At 36.1% G+C, this 26,768-nt stretch overlaps 3 protein-coding genes and 1 long non-coding RNA gene across 4 annotated transcripts; 3 read left to right on the top strand and 1 right to left on the bottom strand.

The window, feature by feature from the left end:
- The first annotated feature begins 8,242 nt into the window (after positions 1-8,242).
- Positions 8,243-8,922, top strand: LOC147393300 (uncharacterized). Its single transcript, XM_086455102.1, has 3 exons — positions 8,243-8,433; positions 8,496-8,763; positions 8,827-8,922. Exons 1-3 carry the CDS (start codon positions 8,243-8,245, stop codon positions 8,920-8,922), a joined length of 555 nt encoding a protein of 184 aa, XP_086311228.1.
- A 4,641-nt stretch (positions 8,923-13,563) lies between these two features.
- LOC147393299 (pentatricopeptide repeat-containing protein At1g18485-like) lies at positions 13,564-17,618 on the top strand. Its single transcript, XM_086456655.1, has 2 exons — positions 13,564-14,063; positions 14,121-17,618. Exon 2 carries the CDS (start codon positions 14,160-14,162, stop codon positions 16,593-16,595), a length of 2,436 nt encoding a protein of 811 aa, XP_086312781.1. The 5' UTR covers positions 13,564-14,063; positions 14,121-14,159; the 3' UTR covers positions 16,596-17,618.
- Positions 17,619-18,515: 897 nt separating this feature from the next.
- Positions 18,516-19,588, bottom strand: LOC147393298 (uncharacterized). The gene is made up of 4 exons (XM_086455101.1): positions 19,508-19,588; positions 18,819-18,972; positions 18,717-18,774; positions 18,516-18,627 (listed from the first exon to the last, which is right to left on the bottom strand). Exons 1-4 carry the CDS (start codon positions 19,586-19,588, stop codon positions 18,516-18,518), a joined length of 405 nt encoding a protein of 134 aa, XP_086311227.1.
- Positions 19,589-19,843: 255 nt separating this feature from the next.
- Positions 19,844-23,147, top strand: LOC147393297 (uncharacterized). Its single transcript, XR_015182251.1, has 3 exons — positions 19,844-20,325; positions 21,816-22,871; positions 22,964-23,147. It is a non-coding gene; the product is annotated as an uncharacterized LOC147393297 (long non-coding RNA).
- The last annotated feature ends 3,621 nt before the right edge of the window (positions 23,148-26,768 follow it).

The raw sequence follows: 26,768 nt of genomic DNA, 5'->3' as shown, positions 1-26,768 counted from the left end.
AGATTTAATTTTCTTACAAATCTTGATGATAACTTTTTTACTCTATTATCTTTTCTCTTCTTCCCTTTCCAAGAATACCTTTTCAATTTTATTCTCTTTTATCTTTGACTCTATATTTTTAAAAGCACCTCTCCAATTTTATTTTCCTTCGATAATACCCCTCTAACTTTATTGCCCTTACTTGTCTATTCCTTTTCCAATAATATCTATACAACTTTATTATCTTTCCATTTTTACCCTTTTAACCCCAAATATGAACTCTAGTCTATATAATAAAACACAACAATTTCGTTTCGGAAGACTTCATGAAAGTCATCAAGGAATTGCAAGATAAAACGTGCCTGAACTATAGCCTTAACAACACTTTTGTGGCAATGATAGCCAAGAAAATCAGGGTGGATAAACTAGAAGATTTTAGACCCATTAGTTGGTGAGCTCGGTGTACAAACTTATATTTAAAGTGCTAGTTTTGTGGTTGAAAACTGTTCTCCCTAGTATTATTTATGAAGAGCAAGGGGCCTTTATTAGAGGTAGACAAATCCTGGATGGTGTTTTGATGGCCAATGAATGTCTTGATTCTAAGAATAAGAATAAGAAAGAGGGAATGATAATGAAAATAAACTTACAACAGGTGTATGACCATGTGAGTTGGGAATTCTCAGAATATATGATGGAGAGGATGAGCTTTGGTACAATGTGGATTAGTTGGATTATGAAATGTGTCACGACAGTGTCTTATTCGATTATGGTCAACGGTAGTTTGATTGACTTTTTCAGGGGTTCGAGAGGGTTAAGGCAAGGGGACCCATTATCTCTATTCTTGTTTCTTATTATAGTTGAAGCCCTGGGTAGATTGTTTAGAAGAACATTTAATTTAACGATGGACCTCTAATTTCTCACTTACAATTTGCAGATGACACAATAGTTTTTTTGGATCATTCAAAGGACAAAGTGAGGGTGCTTTGCGTTTTACTATGCTGTTTTGAGGCTATGTCAGGATTACATATTAATTTGCATAAGAGTAAGCTTTTCGGGGTAGGTGATGTGGATGATATTCACTTGATGGCCGCAACTTTGGGTTGTGGGCATAATATTTTACCCACGTCTCATTTGGGATTACAGTTGGAAGCACCCTACAATAATATCAAAATTTGAGACGGTGTGATGGAGAGATTGGAGAAAAGGTTGAGTATGTGGAAGGCTAATTATCTTTTGAAATGAGGGAAAGTTACCTTGATCAAAAACACATTGACAAGTATCCCAACTTACTTTCTCTTTCTGTTCACACTTCCGAGGTCTATCGAAATTAGATTGGAAAGGTTCATGAAGAACTTTTTGTGGAACGATAAGAGTGGTAGGAGGAAGTATCACTTGGTCAAATGGAAGGTGATTTGTAGGCCCAAGAAGAATGGGGGACTGGGGATAAGGGGGCTTAGATTAGCTAATAGAATGTTTTTAGGAAAATGACTTTGGTGGTTTGGCATGGAGGGGTAGTCTTTGGAGGAAGGTTATTATGACCAAGTACGGGGAGAGAAAACTAGGGTGATATAGCAATGAGGCTAAAGACTCTTATGGGTGTAGTGTTTGGAGAGGGGTTCTTAAAGTGAGCGAGGATTTTGAGAGAGGGATTAGATTCAAAGCGAGTATAGGGGACACAGTTAGATTTTGGGAGGATAGATGGTGCGACACATCGCCTCTGGCAACTCAATTTTCGTTATTGTACGCATGTTCTATTAAGAAGAATCGTTCCATATAGTAGTGTTTGATTCACAACGGTTCTAGTTCTATTTGAGATTTGGGGTTCATGAGAAACTTTAATGATTAGGAGCTAAATGAGGTGACATTTTTCCTTGATTTTCTGCATTTGGTTCATCTTAACGAAATCGAACATGATAAGTGATAATGGACGAGGGCTAAGGATTCAAAATTCTCTATCAGGTCCTTCCATGAGTGGCTCATCCCTTTTGCTGAGCGATCCTCATCGGGCCCATCATTTGGTCCAAGTCAGTTCCCTCTAAAATCTCATTTTTTTGTTTGGTTGGCTTCGCTTGGTAGGATTCTCACAATGGATAATTTGATTGATCGATGTTGGATCACCCCCAATTACTGTCCCCTTTGCTTGAGGGATGGGGAAACTATTGATCATATCTTAATTCATTGTTCCTTCTCTCATAATATTTTATCAACTTTCCTTGGTCTATTATGTATTAATTGGGTCTTTCCTCGTAAGTTTTCCTCATTGTTAGTAGAGTGGACTAGTAATACTTTCCATTCCAAAAAAAAAAAAAAATCCTGTGGGATATGCTTCCATCGACTATTGTTTGGAGGGGTTTAGAACAAGAGAAATTACTGGGTGTTCAAGTGTAAGATTAGAAGCTTTTATGCAGGTTTCTTGGAGATCTTGGGCAATTTATACCTTTGGTTAAAATAGAACATAGATTTTGCGGGATTTGCTTTTGATGATTTTATTTTTAGATGGAACTCCTTATGTAATCATTGATGTTTTAGTTTGTCTTGCTTTGCTACTCTTTGTAAGGCCTCTTTATACTTTGTTCTCCATTCTTTCTTCAATATATTATACTTTTCGAAAAAAAAAAAAAACACAACAATTTCCCTTTTATTCGTCTTATTCTATATCCCCCCATAAGTACCTCGAGGATATCTTTATTTTCTTTTCTCGTTACCTTCCAAGAATACCCCTAACTTTATTGCTTTTCCTCCACCATTTTTCAATAATAATTCTCTAACTCTATTATCTTTCCTCTTCTCTCTCCTCTTTTTCAATAATACCCCTCAAACTTTATTATCTTTCCTCTTTTATCCTGTTAACCCCAAAGAGGATGCATGTGATGTAGGTATGTGAGTGAACTCCAATTTTTATCTTATATATAAGATAAGATATATTAGAATATATTTTTTTTTACAAGATCATATTTTTATTTAGATTAAATTCTAAAATATTTAGTTAATAAAAAAAAAAAAAGAAATCTCGGTTGGTTTGGTTGAATTTTACTAATTTGATTCAAATTTTCAAAATATTACTCAAGTCAACTCATTTTTCACATGAGACAATGTGTGGTCTGATTCATGTTGCATATCCATTTCGTTCCTTAACTATACTGAGATGACTTAGGCAAGCCATCTTTATCTCGGAAGATATTTGAAACTATGGTTCAACTATATGGGCTAATTATTTTGTAAAAATACATGATTTTCTCGGTAAAACACCCATAGTAACTTTGTTGGGGTTCAATGCAATGATTAGTTCGTATAAAAGTCGATAAAATTTTACAAAAGAGTCAAATTTTTTGGAGAAATATGAATGATGTTTTTGTAATACCCTAAAAGTAAATAGGGGTTTCAGAGAAAACAAATATAGTTTTAATAGGGGTTTTGAGAAATTTGGTAAGTCCGAATTACCCTTTTTTGTATAATTATTCTTCATTTCTCACTAGGGACAAAATGGTAATTTCTACCACAAAACTATTTCGGTAAATTTAATTTTTTTTCTTTAAATGTTAAGGTTAGGTTGTATTTTGGTACTAGAGTGTTGGGTTGGATTCCTAACCCTGAACGGTGGAAAAATAAGAGTTTTGTACATTAGGGAGGTAATCGTCATTTTGATCACAATAATTTGCATTTTTGGACATTAAGACATCGAATTGCTTGTTGGGAAAAGAATAAAAGTTGTTTATAATTAAATTTTATACAAAATTTCAAGTTTTCTAAATTTTAGGAGATGAAAATTTATGGATAATTTTACTTTTTATAGTTTTGAGTTTTTTTTTCTCGAAGTACGTGTCAAAGTCAATCACCAAAAAGGAGGATATATTAGGTTTTCTATGGAATTTGAACTTCTAAGTCTATATTTAGATAAGTACCAAAAGAATATTTTTGTCTATTTTAATTAGGTGCAAATTAGGGTTTGGGAGGTTGGACCGAGGTCAAGTCAAGGTCTGATGAGTCTATGACTAAGAGCTCTTGCTCTAAACTGAGTGGTATGAAACTGTTGACTCCCAACCCAACTCAAAGAGTCGATATGATGCTTAGTCTACGATCATGAATTTGAGTTCCACTCTTAACTAAGTTACATGGGAGCAACCCCCAATTTGAAGAGTTGACATGACGCAAGTCTATGACTAAGAGCCAATGCTTTACATTAATCATGTTGCATTAAGGAAGCTCCAACCTCAATGGGTTGACGACAAGTCAACGATCAAAGATTCAAGCTTCATCTCAAACAGGTTGCTTTAGGGCAACTTTCAACCCAAAGGATAACAAAATGCTAAGCTTACCATTTATTATAATGAAAATTATTCTTAGAATCTTGGATATCTTCAAGATTTAAGGTCTTAAGAAGGGGAATTGTAGTGAACCACAAACATCCCCCTTGCTAGGGATTAACACAATTACTAAATCAAGGCAATTTGATATGTTATAATCCTCGTAAACCCGGTTAAAAAATATAGGTAGATTGGCTTCTTTGGTCGACCCCCTTTTATTATTCTCTCTAAGTGGTTTGACTACCTTGGTCGACATGTCTCTTGCTCCCTCAAAGTGGGTCTATTTATTTTCTCAAGGTGGTTCGGCTATTATGGTTGAACCCTCATCATGATTTTTCTAGGAGGCTCTACCCCATGGCCAACCCTTCATCATGGTACATCTAAGTGGTTTGGTCTTCCTACAGGAATCGACTCCTCTATCTCCAATCCACAGATGATTCAACTTCCTTGGGATCCAACCCCTCTTTCTCCAATCTACAGGTGGTTTGGTTTCCCCCTACGAAGCCGATCCTTCTCTCAAATACTTAAAGTGATTTGACCAAGTTTTACTAACAACACAACTACTACTGCTTCTTCTCCTACTCTTGCTCAATAATCAATGCTACTATTTCTTTTCCTTCTCTTGCTTTTGCTTGGTCATTGATGCTATTGCTTCTTCTCTTACTAAGTAGTTGATGTTACTCTTACTTATGCTTCTCCTACTAAGTAGTTGATGGTATTGTTGTTTCTTTTTCTCATGTTCTTACTTACTAGTTGTTACTACTACTCTTCTTCATACTTTTGAAAATTATTCTAAGGAGATTGATACACTAATGGAATTGTGTAAAACTACCTAAGTATTATCATATCAAAGTATTATAACTAGTCATCATAAAACTACCAAAGTAGAAAAAGTCATTACAACATGCTCTACCACCAAGGTAAAATACACACGGTGCTTAAAAGAGTTGCAAACACATAATTTGGTTAAGTCAACTCGAGAAACTAAACAATCACTTAGTTTGAGTCATTACATATTTAAAGTTATTTCTCATATAGGTTACAATAACTATGCGGAATGAGTCTTCATTATCATCAAATCATCATGGGCTTTTATTTTTCATAAATTCTAAATAACATAGGTGGATGGTTACAATTGCGTTTACTACCCTCGTTAATGAGCTCACTTTATAAATAGGGAGGCATTTCCCACTCAAACCCAAAACACAAGCCACACATAACTATAGTATTCTTATTTTCTTTTTGCTATACAATTTTCATTAAGTACTAAGTTGATCGTTGAAGGTTCTTTAGTTGGCATTACATCGGTGTCTTTTAAGATAAATGTGAATGAAGAAGACAATCCAAAAAAGGAAGGTTCGCTAGAGAAGATGATCGAAAATTCAGAGGATCATCAGAGAATAAGATCGGTGAGTTGCATTAATTATAACACGAATATCGGGGAATGGGATATTTGAAAAATCTCCCACAATTCAATTTTTTCCACTCCTTTGGGATGGAATATAAATGGGACAAAGAATATGGAGGAACTAAGTTTTAATAGTTCTACTGTTCGGAAGAAGAAGCTAAGGTTGATAAAGGAGGTGGTTGATCTGGAAAAAGTCAAGCGAAGTTTCCATTAAAGACTTTTCTTGTGGGAGATCAGGGAATGAAAAATTAGTTTTCAAAGTTGTTTAGTTTATCATCTTGGAATATAAGGGAATGAAATGCTAATAAGAAAAAGGTTGTGGTAAAAAATATGGTTTAGGGTATTAAACCGTAGAAAGTCACATTGCAAGAGTCAAAGTTGGAGGTTGTGGATGATGAAGTGATTAAAAAATTGTGGGGCTTCAAGGAGTTAGGGTGGTGGTTTCTTTCGATGATTGGTTCTGCTTGGGGTATCATTTTAATGCAGGATAAAAAAAGCATTGAAGTTGAAGAGACGCTTTGTGGTGCATTTTCAACCACTATCACGTGAGGGTGTGTTAATAATAACTTCCAGTGGGTGTTTTCAGGTGTTTATGGACCATCCAAAGATTGGGAAAGGAAGTAGTTGTGGGAGGAGTTAAATTATGTTAACGCTTATTGGGATAAGCCTTGGTGCCTCGAAAGAGATTTTAATATGATTAGATTCACTTATGAAAGGTTTGGGGGCTTTAGAATTTCTTCTAAGATGATAAACTTTGGAAAGTTCATGTAGGAAAATGGGTTAGTGGATTTTCCATTGGGTGGTAAGCACTTCACTTGTCCACCAAGCTAATCCAATTTTAAAGAAGTTGTATAGATTCTTGATTTCATCACAATGGGAGGAGCAGTTTCTAGAAGTTAGTTAGGAGAAAGTTTATATCCCAGCTTCGAACCATTACCAATGTTACTAAAGGTGGGTTTGAGTTTCACATGACCAACTCCCTTAAGGTTTGAGAATATGTGGTTGTCACATTGGAATTTCAAGGAGCTGATTGAAGGTTGGTGATCAGAGTTAAGTTTCGATGGTTGGCCAAGGGAGCTGTTTAGGAAGAAATTGAAAGTCATTAAGAAAAAACACAAGGAGTGGAATAAGTTGGAGTTTGGAAAAGTGGAATTGAAGAAGAAAGAGTTGCTCGTGGAGTTAAATGAGTTGAATCAAAATGAAGAGCCGAGTTAGCTTTTCTCGGGAGTTCATGCAAGAAGGGGTTTAATTCAAGAAGAGTTTAAGAATTGGGTGTTGGATCCTTAATTTAATATTGGGCTTATATGTGAATAATTATGTGTTGTGGACTGTTATATAAGGTTAAGCCTGTTTTAAAAGTGATCTACTAAGGTTCAAGTAATTTGGGCTTTAATGTATCTATTAGGATATGGGCCTTTAATGTGTAGAGACTTAAGGATAATTTCTATTTTTATGATAGGCTAAAATAGAAATACCAAAGGACAACAGGGGTTAGTTATCTATATCTATAGCAGTTATGGTCCCCAAATCACACATTCTATTCCATTCTTTCTGACTTCCCATCATCAGAGAGAGAGAGAGAGAGAGAGAGAGCAAAGAGAAAGCATAAAAGGATTTTCTAAGAAAATCGTGTTGATCTGGAAGGCCAACCGCTTGGCTCTAAAGAGTAATTGGTCGCTATGGATTCAGTTACGCTTCCGTATATTCGTCTTTCATTATCTTGGTGATTTGACATGGAGGATCTTTGATAAATTAGTTTTTTTTAAAAGTAAGGTTTCAACCTTGTTTTCTATCAAGTGGTATCAGAGCAATCTCCATGTTAAGTCATTGAGAATCCAATTTTCTTCCTAAATTAGGTTTTGGTTTTTTGGAATTTTGCTGTATATATATATATATATATCAATGTTTTGGATCAAATTTTTTATATATATTGAATATTAAGGCTTTTAGATCATTGCCTTTTGGATTTAGATTTTTTTTTTGGGAAATTTTTTTTATTGTTCTTGTTTCCCTATTTATGCTTTCGGACTCAAATTTTATATATATTCATTTGATCAAAATCAGTTTTTTTTTTTTGTGATTAAGTTTCAATTAAATTCAAATATAGGTATGTTTATATATATTTTGAGATGAATTAATTAAAACAACATGTCACCAAAGTGATCTCTCTTGTGGAAATTAATTTGTTTTGAAATATAAATGGTTGCGTGCATGTAACTTATATGAATATTGACCTGCCCAAAGGAAGGTTGATATTGAACAGAATTGCATGTGCACCTGTGGTAATAAATGCATGATGATTATTCGGTTTTACATGTGAACAATAAATCGGCTCAAAGGAAGATTTATTGTTCAACATGTTCTTATTGTCAGTGTTTGATTACTACATCAAGATATCACTTATATGTTAATATTTTTGTCCAAAGACAACATATTAATGGAGTGCCCGGTATCTTGAGATGAGATTTACCTTTATTTGAATTTATAATTATTTTTGTTTTGAGGCTTATGTGAGCTTGTTTTGTTTGGTGGTTGTTATCTAGATTCAGCTATGACTAATTTTGCTAATATTACTACCAACATCAACTCTATTCCTATGCTAAATGACACTAATTTCAAGTCATGGCAAGAGAACCTCCTGATAGTTCTTAGAGTCATGGATCTCGACCTTGCGTTAAGGGTTGGTTCTCCTACAACTCTTACTGATAAGAGTACCTCTGATGAAAATAGGGATGTGGAAAGGTGGGAGAAATCAAATCGCATGTGTATGATGATCATGAAAAAGCCATTCCGACAACATTCAGGGGCACAATGTCTAATAACATCACTACGACTAAGGAGTTCCTTATGGACATTGAAAAGAGGTTTGTCAAGAATGAAAAGGCTAAAATAGGTACGCTTTTGATAAGTCTAATCTCAATGAGATATAAGGGTGAAGGCAATATTAGGGAGTACATCATGGAGATGTCTCATCTTGCTTCCAAGCTAAAAGCACTTAAGCTAGAACTCTCTGAGGACTTTTTGGTGCATCTGGTTTTGATTTCTCTTCCGACACAGTTTAACCAGTTTAAGGTGAGTTACAATTGTCAAAAAGAGACTTGGTCTTTGAATGAGCTCATCTTACACTATGTTCAGGAAGAGGAGAGGTTGAATCAAGATAAGGCAGATAGTGTTCACCTGGCCTCAACTTCTAAGGACAAGGATAAGGGAAATAAAAGGAAAAAAGGATAAGGAAGCTGTAGATACGGCACCTGAAAAGAAATCGGATGAACCGATGGTATTGGTTGTTTCTTCTATGGTGCTGAAGGGCATAAGAAGAAGCATTGCACCAATTATCACTTATGGCGTGTTAGGAAAGGTATGTTTCTTAATTTGGTTTATTCTGAGGTTAATTTAACTTCGGTACCTAGACACACGTGGTAGATAGATTATGGTACAACAACTCACATCAGTGTGTCGATACAGGGTTGCCTGAGTTGCTGAAAACTAGGTGATGGTGAAAGATACATCTATGTGGGTGATGGTAAGATGGTTAAAGTTGAGGTAATAGGAAAATTTCATTTATTATTAAAGACTAGATTTTATTTGAATCTTAATGAGACGTTTATTGTACTGTCTTTTAGAAAAAATTTGATTTCTATTTCTACTTTGGACAAATATGGTTATTCTTGTTCATTCGGGAATGGAAAATTTAGTTTGTTTCATGATTCAAAACTAGTTGGTTCTAGTTCTTTACTAGGTTACGATAATATTAATTTAATTGATACATTTAATGAATCCCTATAATTAAGTACATGAGGTATACCAATGAGAATTCGGCTGTGTTATGGCACAAGAGATTATGTTATATCTCCAGATGGAGAATAGAGAGACTTGTGTTAGACGAAATCTAAACCCCTTAGATTTTACAAATTTTGATGTTTGTGTTAACTGTATAAAGGGGAAACAAACCAATAAAAGGAGATTTGAAGCCAATAGGACTTTGGACGTCTTAGAATTTATACATATGGATATTTGTGGGCCATTCCTTATGGTTGTTTGGAATGGTCAACAATATTTTTTAATGTTCATAGACAATTTTTCTAGATATGGCTATATATATCTCATTCATGTAAAGTCACAGTCGCTGGATGTGTTAAAAAATTATAAGGCTGAAGTTGAGAACCAACTCAACAAAAGGATAAAAAACGTCAGATCTAATCATGGTGGTGAGTATTATGGCAGATATGACGGTTCAGGTGAACAACGTCCAGGACTGTTTGCTAAGTTCTTAAAGGAATACGAAATCGTCCTATAGTACACTATGTCGGGTTCGCCCACTATGAATGGTGTTGTTGAAAGATGAAACAGAATGCTCAAGGACATGGTGAGAAGTATGATTTGTCATTCTACCTTACCCGTATCACTCTGGGGAGAAGTGTTTAAGACTGCAGCATATATCCTTAATAAGGTTCCAACTAAAGCGACTACCAAAACCCCTTATGAACTTTGGATAGGCAAAAAGCCTAGTTTAAAGTACTTGCACATTTGGGGATGTCCAGTTGAAGCAATACCTTATAGGCCTAATGAAAAGAAACTGGACTTAAGGACGGTGAGTTGCTATTTTATTGGATACTCTGAAAGATCCAGGGGGTACAAGTTTAATGACCCACAACTAAGTCGATTTTCGAGTAGGGAAATGCTCGATTCTTTGAGGATGTCGAGTTTGCGGGGGGGGGGGTACAGATAGATATTGTCTTTGAAGGGGAATATGTTGATATTTCCACAGGTGTTATTGGCATTGATCAGAATCCTATTCCTGACTTTGTTCAAGACACAACAGATCAAGACAATGTAGGAGAACCTCCCATTCAAGAAATTGTTTCAGAAGAACAAACTCTACCACCTCAAGAACCTATGACATCAAGGAGATCCACTAGAGAAAGGAAAAGTGCAGTGCTAGATGATTACATTGTATTTCTCCAAGAACATGAGGATGACATTGGAGTGATGGAAGATGATTTGATCAACTTCTGTCAAGCCATGGAAAGTTCTAACTCTCAAAAGTGGATTGATGCCATGAATGAGGAGATTAAGTCTATCAAAACAATGACGTGTGAAATCTTGTCCCATTGCTAGAAGATGCAAAACCTATTGATTGCAAATAGATATTTAAGACCAAGAGGGATTCAAAAGACAGTATGGAAAGGTACAAGGCCCGTCTTATCACAAAAGGCTTTACACAAAAAAAAGGTATCGACTATAAAAAACTTTCTCTCCAATTTCTTCAAACGACTCTTTCAGGACTATAATGGCATTGGTGGCACATTTCGATCTTGAATTTCATAAGATGGATGTAAAGACGGTGTTTCTCAATGGTGACATTGATGAATCGATCTATATGATGCCACCAAAGAACTTTGTGTTGGGAGACCCAAAGAATCTGGTTAGCAAACTTAAGAAATTCATTATGGGTTCAAACAAGCATCTCGACAAAGTTTCATCAAGTGAACATCTCACTCGATTCTGAGATGAATTTGGTTGATGATTGCATATACCATAAGTTTTGTGGGAGTAAGTACATTTTTCTGATTTTGTATGTCGATGACATTTTGCTTGCTAGCAACGATATATGCTTATTGCGCGAAACCAAGAGATTTCTAGCTAAGAATTTTGAGATGAAAGATTTTAGTGACACCTCTTTGTATTAGGCATACAGATACATCAGGATCGCTCTCGGGGTATTCTTGGATCATCATAAAATAGCTATATCAAAAAGGTTTTCAAGAGATATAGCATGCAAGATTGCAAACAAGTGATACCCTTGTGGCTAAGAGAGACAAGTTTAGTCTCTGTCAATGCCCTAAAAATGATTTTGAGTACGCTCAAGTTTGTACACATCCGGATATTGCGTATGTTGTTGGGATGTTAGGCAGATATTTAAGTAATCCAGGAATAAACCATTGGAAGGCAGACAAACGAGTCTTGCGGTACTTACAGAGAACAAAAGTCTACATGCTCACATATCGGAGGTTGAATCAACTTGAGTTTGTTGGGTATACTGACTCCGATTTTGTTGGATGTCAAGATAGTATGAAATCTACATCAGGCTATGTCTACTTGCTAGTTGGGGGTGCTATCTTTTGGAAGAGTGCTAAACAATCTCTTATAGCCTCTTTTACCATGACAGTAGAGTTCATAGCATGTTATGAGGCATCCAATAACAGAATATGGCTGCGAAATTTTGTCACGGGGCTGCGCATAATGGATGGTATTGAAAGACCACTTAAGTTAGTTTGTGACAATAAGTCAGCAGTGCTGTATTTCACTCACAATAGGAGCTCGACGAAGTCAAAGCATATAGACATCAAGTTCCTAGTTATCAAAGAAAGAGTTCAGAGTGGACAGGTGTCTATAGAGCACATTGGTACAAACTCCATGGTTGTGGATCCGCTTATTAAGGGATTGCCACCTAAGGTGTTTCATGAGCACACTGTTTGTATGGGTGTCATGTCATTTGAGGATATTCAGGTTTAGTGGGAGTTTGTAATTTAAATGTTTCTTTGATATAGACATATTTTCAGTTATTTCAGTTTATGGATATTTTGAGGTTATTCTCTACAAAAATAAAGTTTTAGTTTAATTTACACTTTGATTTTGGTATGGTTTGATCTCACTATGGTTTAAGGGTGGATTAATTGGAAATAGGTATGTTAAGATCACATTGTATGAAATTTCCATGCTACACATCCGCATCATGTCTATGTCATTTAGTTGTATTGGCATACATGACCATTGATGGGTCGAGTTACGACAGATGTAACGAAGGCCGCTTTGATCCTATGTTGGTATGATTAATGGACCGGATTGGATATAGATACATTTTGGTAATGACAACAAAGTTGAGCTCATACGGTTATTATTATTATTTTTTTGCAATGCATAATTATAAAGTTACACATATAGCCCAAGTAGGAGATTGTTGGATCCTTAATCCAACATTGGGCTTATATGTGAATAATTATGTGTTGTGGATAAGGTTAAGCCCATTTTAAAAGTGATCTACTAAGATTCAAGTAAATTGGGCTTTAATGTACCTGATAGGATATAGGCCTTTAACGTGTAGAGACTTAAGGGTAATTTCTATTTTTATGATGGGCTAAAATAGAAATACCAAAGGATAACAAAGGTTAGTTACCTATATATATAGCAGTTATCGTCTCCAAATCACATATTCTACTCCATTCTTTCTGACTTCCCATCATCAGAGAGAGAGAGAGAGAGAGAGAGAGCGCAAAAATGAAAGCATAAAAGGATTCTTTAAGAAAAACGTGTTGATTTGAAAGGCCAACCGCTTGGCTCTAAGTAATTGGTCGCTATAGATTCAGGTACGCTTCTGCATATTCGTCTTTCATTCTCTCAGTGATTTGACATGGAAGATCTTGGATTAATTAGTTTTATTTATTTATTAAGGTATCGACCTTGTTTTTTTTTAATCATTGGGTGAATATGGATGAGGTGTGTATGGCTAAAATTTGCGAGGCCTTAGGAAGTTTTGGGGGGGGATAATGAATGAGGTTTTGTCGGAAAAATGGTTGTGGAGGTTTGGTATTGAAAGGGATGGGTTGTGGCATGAGGTAATTGTGGCCAAAAACATGTAATTATGGGGAGGTTTCTCTTGGTTAGGAGAGTAATGAGGCTAACATGTACACGTGTAGTGTTTGGAATGGTATACTTAAGCACCTTCCCTAATTCAAGAAAAGGATGTCATTTAAAGTGGGGATAGGGGATAAAGTTAGATTTTGGGAGGACATGTGGTGTGGCGAGGTACCTTTAAAGGATACTTTTCCTTCTTTATTCATCATTTCAGGAAAAAAAAAAAAAAAAAACTTCTAGCTACAAACTTTCAAGGGATTGATCAAGGAGGCCCAAGTTGGGAATTTGGATTTAGAAGACCATCGAATGATTGGGAAGTGCCGGAGGTTGCTAGTTTATTGGAGAGTCTCGAAAGTTTTCCAATGGGGGGGAAAGAGAGGATTTGAGAGTATGGGCGACGAATAGTAAAGGTCTATTTACAATCAACGAGTTTTGCAATGATCTAAATAGGGGCATGGATTTAAGAGTGTGTCCCATCATGGTTTCAAAACTTGTCCGAGACTGAAACGTGTCGTTCAAGTCATCTCGATATCAGGCATGGACGAGATGGACAGGAAGGTCAATTTTTTGGACGAGATATTAAACCCCGTGTTCATTTTTCATTTATTTGAACAAGACATCTCAAACATATCTGAAAATCGTCCGAGACGGCTCGATATCTAGCATGGCCGAGACAAGACGCGAAACCGAGTTTTAAAACCATGTGTCCCATTCCCATTTATATGATTTCCCGTGAGGTTATAGAGTAGAGATGTGGCATGTGTCCCATTCCCATTTATATGATTTCCCGTGAGGTTATAGAGTAGAGTTGTGGTGAGAAGAGATGCAACCTTATGTTCTTCTACGCGTTTCTTCTTCGTTTAACTTCCTCAACCTTCTGTCTATCCAAACAATTTCACACAACTCCTCCCTCATGGACATGGGCGAGGAGGACAACCCATCTCTTGTCCGACACCTACTCTCTTATCCTCCACCATTCCTCCTCTGCTCAGTCCCTCAAACAACTCAAGCAGACCCACGCCTTAGCCCTTCTCCATGGTCTACTTCACCACTCTCTTTCCATCTCTGCCTCCCTTATGCTAACTTACGCTGCCTTCGGCTCCTCTCCAACCTCTCATCTCATCTTCGATAAACTACTACTTCACAATGACAATGCCTTCTTGTGGAACACCCTCATAAGGTCTTACTCAATCGATGGTGCCCATTACAATGCTTTGGACACTTATAATCGAATGGTTCGCAATGGTAGTGTTCGACTCGATGATCACACGTTCCCTTTCATTCTCAAGGTATGCTCAAATGTCTCTGCAATTGAAAAGGGTAAGGAGATCCATGGGTTGGTGTTTAAATTGGGTTTTGATACTGATGTCTTCGTGGGCAATACTCTGGTGTCTTTTTATGCAATGGTTAATCTATGGGATTCACACCAGGTGTTTGATGAAATGCGTGAAAGAGACATTGTGTCATGGAATTCGATTATTGCTGCATTTTCGGTTAATGGGTTTTTCTCAAATGCCCTCGATTTGTTCTTGAAATTGAAATTGACTACTTGGTTGAAGCCAAATTCGGTTACTGTAGTCAGTGTTCTTCCTGTGTGTGCAGAGCTTGAAGATTTGGAAACTGCGAGTCAAATCCATGGGTTTGTGGTGAAGGCTGGTTTGGATTTACAAGTTACTGTTTGCAATGCATTGATTGATTTATATGGGAAATGTGGGAAATTAGAGTCCTCGAAGAAGGTTTTTGATGGAATGGCCGAGAGGAATGTGGTTTCTTGGAATGCTATTATAGTTGGTTTTTCTCATAAAGGTCTTGTTAGAGATGCTTTGGATATGTTTAGGTTGATGGTATCTGTGAAAGAAAAGCTAGACTCTATTACGCTTTCTACTTTGCTACCGGTGTTGGTAGAATTGAAACTTTTCAACATGGGGAAGGAAATTCATGGGTATAGTATAAGGAGGTTTATTGAATGTGATGTTTTTGTCGCCAACTCACTGATTGATATGTATGCGAAATCGGGGCATTCAAGGGAAGCATCAAATGTGTTCTACAAAATGGATACTGGGAATGTTGTCACATGGAATGCAATGATTGCTAATTTTGCACAAAACAGGCTTGAGTTAGAAGCCTTGAGACTCGTAACTGAAATGCAAGTTCATGGAGAATGCCCAAATTCTATTACATTAACAAATATACTTCCTGCTTGTGCACGGATTGGTTTTCTTCGTCAAGGGAAGGAAATTCATGCCATATCAATCCGCAAGGGTTTCTCCTTAGACTTATTTGTCTCGAATGCTCTGACTGACATGTATGCTAAATGCGGATTATTAATTCTTGCAAGAAGTGTTTTCGACATTTCCCTTAGAGATGAAGTATCGTACAATATACTTATAGTGGGTTACTCTCAAAGTGAGCATTGTTTAGAATCCCTACACCTATTCTCAGAAATGAGGCTCACTAATCTAAAGCATGACACGGTTTCCTTCATGGGGGTCCTCTCGGCTTGTGCAAATTTAACCAACATCAAGCAAGGGAAGGAAGTCCATGGCTTGTTGGTTCGAAAGCTATTCCACTCACATCTCTTTGTCGCAAATTCACTTTTAGATTTTTACACCAAATGTGGGCGGCTAGACCTTGCTAGAAGGGTTTTTGATCAGATCCCTGACAAGGATGTGGCCTCATGGAATACCATGATCTTGGGTTATGGGATGCAAGGCAAAATGGAAGTTGTCATTGATTTGTTTAACTCAATGAGAGACGAAGGTGTTGAGTATGATTCAGTTTCCTATATTGCAGTTTTATCAACTTGTAGCCATGGTGGTCTGGTTGAGATGGGGATAAAGTACTTCCATGAAATGCTCTCTCGAGATATTAAGCCGACACATATGCACTATGCATGTATGGTTGATCTTCTTGGACGAGCTGGGCACATGGAGGAGGCAGTGAAGCTTATCAAAGGGTTGCCAATTGAACCGGACACCAATATTTGGGGTGCATTGCTTGGGGCATGCCGAGTGTATGGAAATATAGAGTTGGGGAGATGGGCAGCTGAGCATCTATTTGAGCTGAAACCGGATCATTGTGGCTACTACATACTTCTTTCAAATATGTACGCAGAAGCAGGGGAGTGGGATGAAGCAAATAGGATAAGGAAATTAATGAAGTTGAGGGGAGTGAAGAAGAATCCTGGTTGTAGCTGGGTGCATGTCCACGATCGGATGCATGCTTTTGTTGTCGGAGAGAGATTAGAGGGTCCAGTGATGGAGTTTTGACCAATGTTGGTCCAAGTTAAAATTGTCGATTTTTCATCTCCGTCTCCATTGAATAGGTAGGTTCTATGCACCTTACACCTCATGTCATAACTGTGGCCTGCCAATTTTGGCTTCCACTTATCGAAAGCACTTTTGGATCACAAAATGTTGTTCGGTACATACTTGGCTTCCTAAGTCGAAAGTACCTGGATCCACTATTGGTTTTTGTGGGAATCCAAATGAAAAAAAAAATAGCAAGTTTTTTGGATGGAAGTGTTCCTGATATTTTAGTTCATCATTGAAATACTCCTGAATTGATTCTAGGATGAACTCTACTTGTGTAAGGAGCATTGCTTGAACGCCGGCCAAACAATCAATGTCGATTCTTATGGGAGTAATTCTATAGTTGAAGGCATTTCTGCCCCATTGAGCCCTCAATGCTGGAAAAGCAAGAAATGTGTACAAGGAGTCTGATGCCAGGATGTTCAGACAGGATTGATGAGTTTTTCTTTTTTTCTTTTCTTCTGATAGGTATATTGATTAGTTGCACCACCATATACAATGTGGATGAGAGGTTGAATAAGATTTGTCTTCGAATTTTCTTTTAATTGTACTTTAAAAGTGTTCAACCTCCTTGTCAATTGATATATCACATACAATGTGGATGAGAGGTAGAATATGATTTGTCTTTGAATTTTCTTTAATTGTACTTTAAAATTGTTCACCCTTCTTGTCACTGCTTTACGTGGTAGATCACACCTTACCCCAAAGTGGTCAATAAAATAAATTCTCTCACACTATTTAGATGTATCTTGAGTTATATCTTCAGTAAGCTTTACATCTATTCTTACTCTCTCCGCCTGCATAAATTTTTTCTCTCTCACGATAATTTTTTTAGAGCATTCAACTTGCACCAAAGCACTCTTTGTCAATGGTTTTCTTAGTATTTTTTTTTGGACATGCTTGAATCATGTCAATATTATATGTATAGGGTCTCCATCAGGGGACAATGTTGGGGAGACAACATTGGGAGACAAAATTTGTCCTATATGGAGAGACACCACAGAGATCATCCTCACAAAAAATCAGCCCAATCTGAAAGTTTTATCAACTGGCAGCCATGGTGATCTGGTTGAGATGGGGATAAAGTACTTCCATGAAATGCTCTCTCAAGATATTAAGCCGACACACATGCACTATGCATGTATGGTTGATCTTCTTGGATGAGCTTGGCACATGGAGGAAGTAGTGAAGCTTATCAAAAGTTTGCCAATTGAACCGGACACCAATATTTGGGGTGGGCATTGCTTGGGGCACGCCGAGTGTATGGAAATATAGAGTTGGGGAGATGAGCAGCTGAGCATCTATTTGAGCTGAAACCGAAGAATTAGCACACATCTTGGGGTGGCATTAGTAAAAAATGGTGTGGCAATAGAAGGAGGCTCTCTGCAATGAAAAACTCACGGACTGGGTTGGGTTGGCCGAACCTAACCACAATGATCTCAAACACTTGCGGACCAAGTCAGCCTTGGAAATAGGTGGTATTTGGCTCAGTTGGCCATTAGATGGGCTGGTTTGGAATTAGATTTTGAGGTGTGATTAGCATCAGGTCATTTATTACTTGAGATCTCTAGGGCTGTAATTCAGAAAAACATAGTGTGATTAGATTTTGTTATAATCCGTGGACATATAAGCATGCTGCTGAACCATGTAAATCCTTGTGTTTGTGTGACTGTTTTTGTTCTCTTTATTGCTTCATTTTTCACAGTTGGATCCTAGAGAAGTCTCACCAAGTACAACACGACCACCAATGGCCTTACACATGAGTTATAGGAGCAATTTCTTCCCGTGTTAAATCAATCAACAAGTTCCCACTATATATCAAGATATTTAGGCCAAACCAAACAAACATGCTCACAAGTCTATAGAGAGAAACACACATCAAACAAGTTGGCAACTCATGGAGAGACCCAAATTACCTCCAATCCATTCAAAGTGCTGACCAACACTAATTATGATGGGAACAGTCTTTCCACCCACATATACCACAAATCTACATAAAACACAAATGACACTATAAAGAAAATTGTCACTGCAATCGAACTTAGATTCCAAGGCTGCATTCACACCATATTAAGAAACTTGTCACTGCAATCGAACTTAGATTCCATATCGACTTCTTCATCATCAAGGTCCTTCCCTGAAACCAATTGTCCACCAGTTTAGAACCTTCCACAAGCGTACGTGCCTCTTGTATAATCTGCATTATTTCTTCCACACTTTGGGCAGGTTTGCAATGATCAATGTTCTCGTAGTTTGTTTTCTCAGCTTCACCCAACTCTTTAGGCAAGTTCTCCAGAAACCAAGGATGGTTTTTTATCTCTGGGATTGTGATCCTCTTCAAGGAGAGTTCAATAGTTATAATTGAGGTCAAAGAAAGTTACAAAAGAGGTAAATTGTCCATGGAGAGAAATTCACTTTTGATGGATTGGTAACAAAAATTTGTGGGAGGAGGTTCCGGCAACCTTTGGATACATGTACGTAATTGGGTACGTAACGTCAGACCAGACGTTACTAACTTAGTCTGTCCTACTACTAGGCAGGACTGGCTCGCTCTAGGTACCGCTTAATCTGCTAGGACACATGTACGGTCTAGATAAAGTACCAATGTTCACTACAAGTAAAGAGGAAAATTTGACAGAAAAAATTAACGAGCCAAAGCCTAAGAATTTTAGAAACTGAATTTTGACGGTCTAGGACTGTCGAAATTCTAGATATTTCCAGATTTGACAGCTTAGTGCTATCGAATTTCTCCCATCCTTCATTAATTTGACAGTTTTGGCCCGTCGGAAAAAAAAGTTTTACAACGAAAATTCCACGCCAATTAGACCTTTTTGTCCGTCAAATTTGGGCTTTTTTCACATTGTGGTTACCCTCTCAAGGAAACGCAAAGTCTCGTCATCTTTTCGAGACATGTGTTTCTCTCCTGGTTGGTTGGTATTATCTCTCATCATTATTTCTGTCATCAATATATGGACGCATTAAAAGCAATGACGTTTCAATTCTTTTAAATGGCTGAGACGAATCATCTCTCATCTGTAGTCGTTTGCGTGTCCCACTAACGTCTTCACTAAATCCAAAGGCTGCAACGGTTAACCTTGAGGGGGTTGTCCTCCGCAGGCAGGCGTATGTACTCCTTCTTGCCTTACTATAAATAAGGGGTCCCCCAACACTTATTTCTACCATTCTACTTCCTTTGTGCATTCGTCTTCTAGTGCCTTTGAAGTTTTTTAGATTTTCAGCCATTTTTACCTCTCTCGTTCTGAGGTAATTTTCTCCCTGTTTTACTTTTTACTCCTATGTAGGTCTACCTTTTCGTTTAAGTAATAAAATTAATTATTTTTACTCCACCCTCCTTTAGCTTTGAGCTATTTAGTTTCACCTCCCTCAAGCACTAAATCGCAGAACCTATCTTCTTCTTCTTCCTCCTTGTTTTAGATGAACAAAGAACACAAAAAAAAAACTCTAAAATAGATCTCTCCTCTCTCTCTCACTCATTCTCACTTTCTCAACCATCTCAGCTCACTCATGTTCAAGCTCCCCCATTGATCTCGTCTTCAAGCTCTCGAATAACCGAATGAAGACGAAGAAGCTCCCATCTTCTTTCTCTCACTCGAACAAGAAGAAACTTAGTCCAACGCCCCTCTCTTTCTCTCTCTTGAATCCCACTCTCTCAATTTCACCGAACAAGGTCTGTAATATATCTCTTTTTTTTTTTAATTTTATTATAAAAAATAAAATAAAAAAATTATTATATTAAAACGGTGTTGATTTGCTCACAATGCTGTGAACAAAAAATTATTCGACCACTCGGATCAATTAAGTTGGACGGATAGGATCCGGATATGGGTTTGATAAAAAGGTCCAAATAAACAAGTTGGATATGGTTTTGGGTTGTACGATATGTGTCACATCCCGATCCGGATTTCAATAACAAATTCGGATCGTGGAAACCCAAATTGGGCCCACAATAAACGTTTAAATTCTCTAACGATTCATCTTCACTGGCTTTTTTATTTTGTTCTCTCTCTATTCTCTCTCAGTTTCTTTTGTTCTCTCTAACAGAAGAATTGACAGGCAACCCACCCGTTGGATTTCATTTGTTTTTTTTCATAATGGTTATTAGGTTTTTTTATTTTTTAAAGCGAATTCGAAGATCATCCTAGGCTGCATTTTAGGTTCAATTGATCTATCTAACTTTATCTTCTTGATAATTTGATAATGTTCATTGAATTTCAATATCTTTATATAAAAAAATTTTCGTTCTTGAATTCGAAATTAATTTTCATATAGATCCATCTGTTTCGCTCGAAGACATTCTTCCAACACAAATAAAAGAAACTTTCTTTTACGTTCATCTCAATATGAAAAGCATTCAATCTGATAATGAATCGATAGAACCATTAAGAATCCACTTTGAAAAATCTTAAAAAAGATTTTGAGAAAAGTTTACAACAACAATAAGTACCTGCCACTTGATCTTCGACCTAAGAAATCCAGAACCATTAGGAGATGCCTTACTAAGCACTAGGAAATAGTCTCATTTTAGGTATAATTTCTTAATTGGAGTCCTTATCACTTTTGTTTTCAAATTATTTTAATTGGTTCATATTTTTATTTTTAACGATGCTGATTTTTAGTTCACGACTTAGTTACATTACTCTATGGACTGACCACATTAATCTATAGATCTCACACAAGTCAATCTGCTTAATTTATATTTCTGAATTAGTCATCATGGACTAATCACATTCAGTACTTGGATGATTACTTCTCTAATATCCAATCTTAAATTCTTATATGTTTGGGTGATGAAACAAGTTATTTCAAATTATTTCAATCTTAAATTCTTAATTCAAACATCTCTATAATATGTAGTTTACACTATAAGATCTGTGCATATTATGCATCTCTATTAAACTCATTCTATCCTCTTTTTTCTATTTTTTCTCTTGGTGATCCTCATTAAAACTAGCTGGACCACTTTCAAAGTTCCTTTTTAATTACTATTACTAACCAAGATTAGAGTGATGTTTAGAATTGTCCTTTTATATAATCAACATTTCAATGAAAAATCATCATCTTATGTATGAGGTCAGCTAGATTAATTCCATGTCTCATGTGAAAGAGGGTTTTTTTTCAATCAAGCAGATTAACTAACTGGATTTGTTCTCTTTGCAGCTTATAGCTAGCCAAATCATAAAACTTCATGCCATCGCTGGTGTAGCTTCCAGTGATACTAGAGCTTCAAAAGAAGAGAATTGATTGAAGAGGTAAATTTATTTATCTGTCTGTAAATCTTCTTTGTCAAATTCCCATGTTGTAGATCTCTCTAAGTTCTAATATCTGCAAATACATCCAATATTGCCGGACAAAATGCCGCCCTCGGCAGGCACCATGTTACAAAACAATTATGTTAAAATTAGACAGGTAAGCTAACAATTAGCTCTACTCGAATAGGAATCACTATTTGATGGGTCTCTTTACTAGGAGTCTCTTAGGCTGAAGTTATCCCAATGGTGTAATTTCAGCCATATAGTTTCGTTTAATTCTTGGGTATAGTAAAAAATATAATGCAAATTGTCAGGCAGAAAGTCAATGAATTTGATTCTTAGGGTCTTTTAAGTGTATGAACTCTTTTTGTTCCTTAAGAGTACTAGAGTGTCTTGTTGTGATGATTAAATTTTCTCCTAATGAGTTGGTTCTTGTAGGATATTTTGATGTATGATTGGTGCATAGCTTTAACTGAAGTAATTGATTCATGCTTTTATAAATTGCATTGGATCGACAACATTGCTGTTTAGATTATTATTATTGTGTTAGTTCAAAAACTACTTTAGTTTGAGAAGAAATTATGTTATCAAAATACTAGAAACACTTCGCTTCCCTAGACATTGCCCTTGTTAAGACCCTTTGAAATGAAAATTTTGACCTAAACAATCATTTTGAGTGAAACTGTCAGAGTCCACTAACCCAACATTAAATATTTATTCATTGCCCTAGAACCAGCTCTACAAAGGGTAAATCATACTCTCCATGTGCTCACCATTACTTCCCCTTATCTTTGATTATTTATTGATATAAGTTTCTCCAACAAGATGGGGATGGATGTCTGTTTGTTGTTTTAGTTGTGGAGAATGAATTTCTATGGAGATATCAATGCCTTCTTTTTGGTTATTGACAACTTTCTCCAAGTGTGTAAACTACTCTGGTGTTAATGTTACAATGAACTTTCAGGTATGTGAATTTATCATTTTTTATTGCTATTTTTTGTGATTTTATCTTTAATAACCTTCTTATTCGGGTCTATGAAATTTGGCATGGTGAAGGTTTTTTTCTTTGAGAACAATGGCAATGTAGGGGAAATCCAAATCTTGAGGAAAATAAAAAGACACAGTAAAGCAGAGAAAGCCAGAAGAGATCAAAGGCATCATGACCATTTGCTTCTGATTGTGTTTTATTTCTAAGCAATTATGTGATTAAATTTCATTTGTAAATGCCCAATTACTTCAATTAGAGCTTGTTTAGTAATGAAATTTCAATATATAATATAAAATTTAAATTGTTTAGTTTAATTTGGAGCATGTTTTATAATTTTTCTTTTGTTTTTTTATTTTTTAGATTTTTTTATTACTATTTCGTTTATTGTGACTGGTGAATTAGAGGACCGTGCTATTGTTTGTTAAACCTCCATATTTGACGACCATACTCTATGGATTTTTTTTTAAGTTCATTCTACAATAATTTGATAGTTCAGAACCATCAAAAAAAAATTCTACAAGAAAATATTTTAAAGGCATATTTGACGGGATAGTCCGTCAAATTTCTCAAAATTTGACAGACTGAGACCGTCAAATATGGGCTTTTTTTACAAAGTGGATGCTTTGTCGGATGCGTCACCAATGGCGATGCATTCTTGATCATGTTGACAAGTATGAGTATGCTTTGGCGAAGATGTACCATTCCACCAACGCTCATGTTTTTTACATAAGTTGAATCATTCAGATATTCCCCATTTTTTTTTATTGATTTCGTTGTTTCAAGATCTAATTGGCAGACTTGAGTTTAGAAATGTATGCACTTCCTCGCAATCCTCGGTGTCTTTGAGACGTTTGAGATTAAGCCTAAAACTATGAAACTCAAGCCTTGATATATTTGAGATGCCCTGACTTAAAACTCCACAAAGTGTCCAAATTCACATTTTACGGTGGCTGAGATGCATAGGATCGTACTCTTCTTATTTTCTTTTCTTCAACCCAACTACACTAACACTGTTATTTGCCTTATATGAAATTAGGCTCTCATCTTTTCATGTGTTTGCTACATTCACCTAAGAAAAGGTGACTTTACCTTATCCAAAATATTTAGAAATAATGGTTTGACTGTTTGATTACTTGGTTATGGACTCCTTACCTCAACGTCCAAAGATTTGTATTAAAGATTGCACTTAAAAAACATAAAATTGATCAACCACAATTATGAGTAGATTTGATGGGCTTAAATGAGAAATAGCATGACCAACTGTATCATATCACCATCAATTTTTGTTCAATCCCCATCATCAAATCTTTTGGGGGCCCAAATATGCTGAACTTAAAGCTTCATAGGCTTCATATATAAAATAAAATAAAAAATGAAATAAAAACCATTAAATCTTTTGGGGTCTAATTTCATTAAACTCAAGGTTGAGTATATATAGAAGCATGTTATCATCTCTCTTTTTTCTCATCTTCCAAGACTTCTCCACTTCTGCAAAGGCTCAAAGATACACATGGGTTCCAAGCACCATCAAGATGAACCTCTTCAATTGGTGATGATAATGAACATGGCCTTAGTAGTGAACTCAAAGCTCAACTTCAAGAAGCTCAATTATATTTTTAAGATGGTACGCTTTGGACAAAATGGGGTTCACACCTTTTCAACACACGCGTGAGTTGATGTAGAAGGCTCTATTGTTGAGTCGTGACCGAGTCGCCTTAACCTCCAACTGAGTCAGTTTATATTTATTGATTCACCTCATATCGAACTGAGCTGATTTGGATGGGCTCACAGTGGGCCTAAATGGGTTCAAATTGGAAGCTTGCCTTCACGACTGCGATTTTGTTCAGGAAACCAATTTCAGTTAGGAAATCCAAAATTTTGCTTCTCCTATCATGGTTTCAAAACTTGTCCAAGACCGAGATCGAGACGTATCATCCAAGTTAACTCGATATCAGGACTGAACGATACAAATGCACAATTCACTTTTTTGATCGAGATTTAATACTTCACGTTCAACATTTTTATTTTTTGAACAAGACATCTCAAACTTATCAGGAAACTCATTCGAGACGACTCGGTATCGAGCCTGGATAAGACAAGATAAGATGCAAAACCGAGTTTTAAAACCATGTCTCTTATAGATATGGTAGGAGAGTGTTCTTTAACCAAGATTCTTAGAGATTGTATATTTGTCTTCTTCGCTTATCGATAGGATAAGAGAGAGTGTCCTTCTTTGATCAAAATTCTTGGCATTTTATATATATCATTGATGTTGCCCTCCTCTTCTATCACTTTATTTTACCCTTATTTTGTTAAAATTAGGACGTGGGAGGCAAGAGAGAACACAGATGAACTAACAAGTAATCTTTCTCTTCTATTATTATTATTTTTTTCAGTGGGGGAAGGCAAAAGTTGTACCAAAGTCTTTGCTTTTTCATCTCTTAAGAGTTGTGAATGTCTCATCATTAAGATTTCTTCATGACTGCAGAGATTCTAGAGGCCACAGATTCATAGGAAGATTTCTATTAGTCCCTATTTGTTCTGTAACAAAAAACAGGAAGGTATCTCTTTGTTTTCTCCTTATCTATTTTCTTGTGTGTGGGTAAGAATAGAAGCTGTACCCTCATTTTTTGCAGTACTGAAATTCGTCCAACTTTCTTTGGAAACTTGAGAGAATCTCAGTGTTGAAGTTTGTTTGTGAATCTACAAGAATCTGTGGGGGTACAATAGAACATTGTTCGAATTATTCTTAAGATTGGGAAAAAGCCAATTTGAACGAATAATTCACAGAGAACTAGATATGATGGGTATTTTTTACTAGATCTCATGTCGATCTTTAAACAATACGAGGTTGACTTCCTATTCTTTGAAGTGCTTCATCTCTTTATTCTTCTTTTTATTATTTGTATTCAATAACAAACATCATCACCCACCCTTCTCTAATTTTTTTTTATACCCCTTTATCTATTTGTTTCCACAGAGACAGGTACACCTTCATATCAATTATTGCTTTTCAAAACAGAGCACACCTATGTTCTTTTATATTTCTTCATTCTTTTTCTTTTTGTTGCTTTAATTTTGAGAACTCAAATAGGTGATGCAACTTTTTTTCTACCACTTTTCCGATAAAAGAAACTATTTTTTTAGGAAAAGTTTATCCCTAATTCCATGTTGCTGATTTATTGGGCACGATGATTTCTTTGGTACTTTAAGAATAATCACGGAAGAACAGACTTCTTGAAAAGATACTTCTCGACTTCGAGTTGATTTTGTCTAGAAAATCATTGAGAATATTTTTTTTTATTTTATGTATTCTTGTATTCTTGATGCATTAATCCTTTTTTAGCATGTTTCTTTTTATGGCATGTCTTACTTTATTAAAATACCAAGATGACCTTTAATTCAACATTCGACTCATATTTTCTTTTTAGATCATTAGATTCTTTTTGTGACGTTGCTCGGTATAGTATCTAACATACACATTTTTTTAGTGCAGTAGCTTTAATCTTGGCAACTAGCAACTTTAGTTTTCGTTTTTCCCTCTCGACAACTATACGAAAAAAATAATTTTTTTTTTCTTGAACTTGAATATCTTGGTACATTCCTTTTTATGTATGATGACTTGTAACAAGAAGCATAGATCAAGATATTAGGAAGCCATTCTTGTCAGCTAGTCTTTGTAGTGATTATATTTGTTAGTCATGCTCGGGGGCGAACAATGTTAATTTGTTGACAATACCACATGATGAGAAATATGCACACATCAACTGGTCAATCTCCAAAGCAGCTATTTATAAGTAATACTCGGGGGCGGACAACACCAACTGGCTCGAAGCACCGCATAATGAGAGACATGTACATGCCGGTTGACTA

The sequence above is a fragment of the Akebia trifoliata genome, chromosome 10 (assembly GCF_017979445.1).
Source record: "Akebia trifoliata isolate Shusen 1 chromosome 10, ASM1797944v1, whole genome shotgun sequence".
Classification (NCBI taxonomy): domain Eukaryota; kingdom Viridiplantae; phylum Streptophyta; class Magnoliopsida; order Ranunculales; family Lardizabalaceae; genus Akebia; species Akebia trifoliata.
The sequence above is the reverse complement of the archived record's forward strand: the minus strand, read 5'-3'. Positions and strand labels throughout refer to the sequence as shown.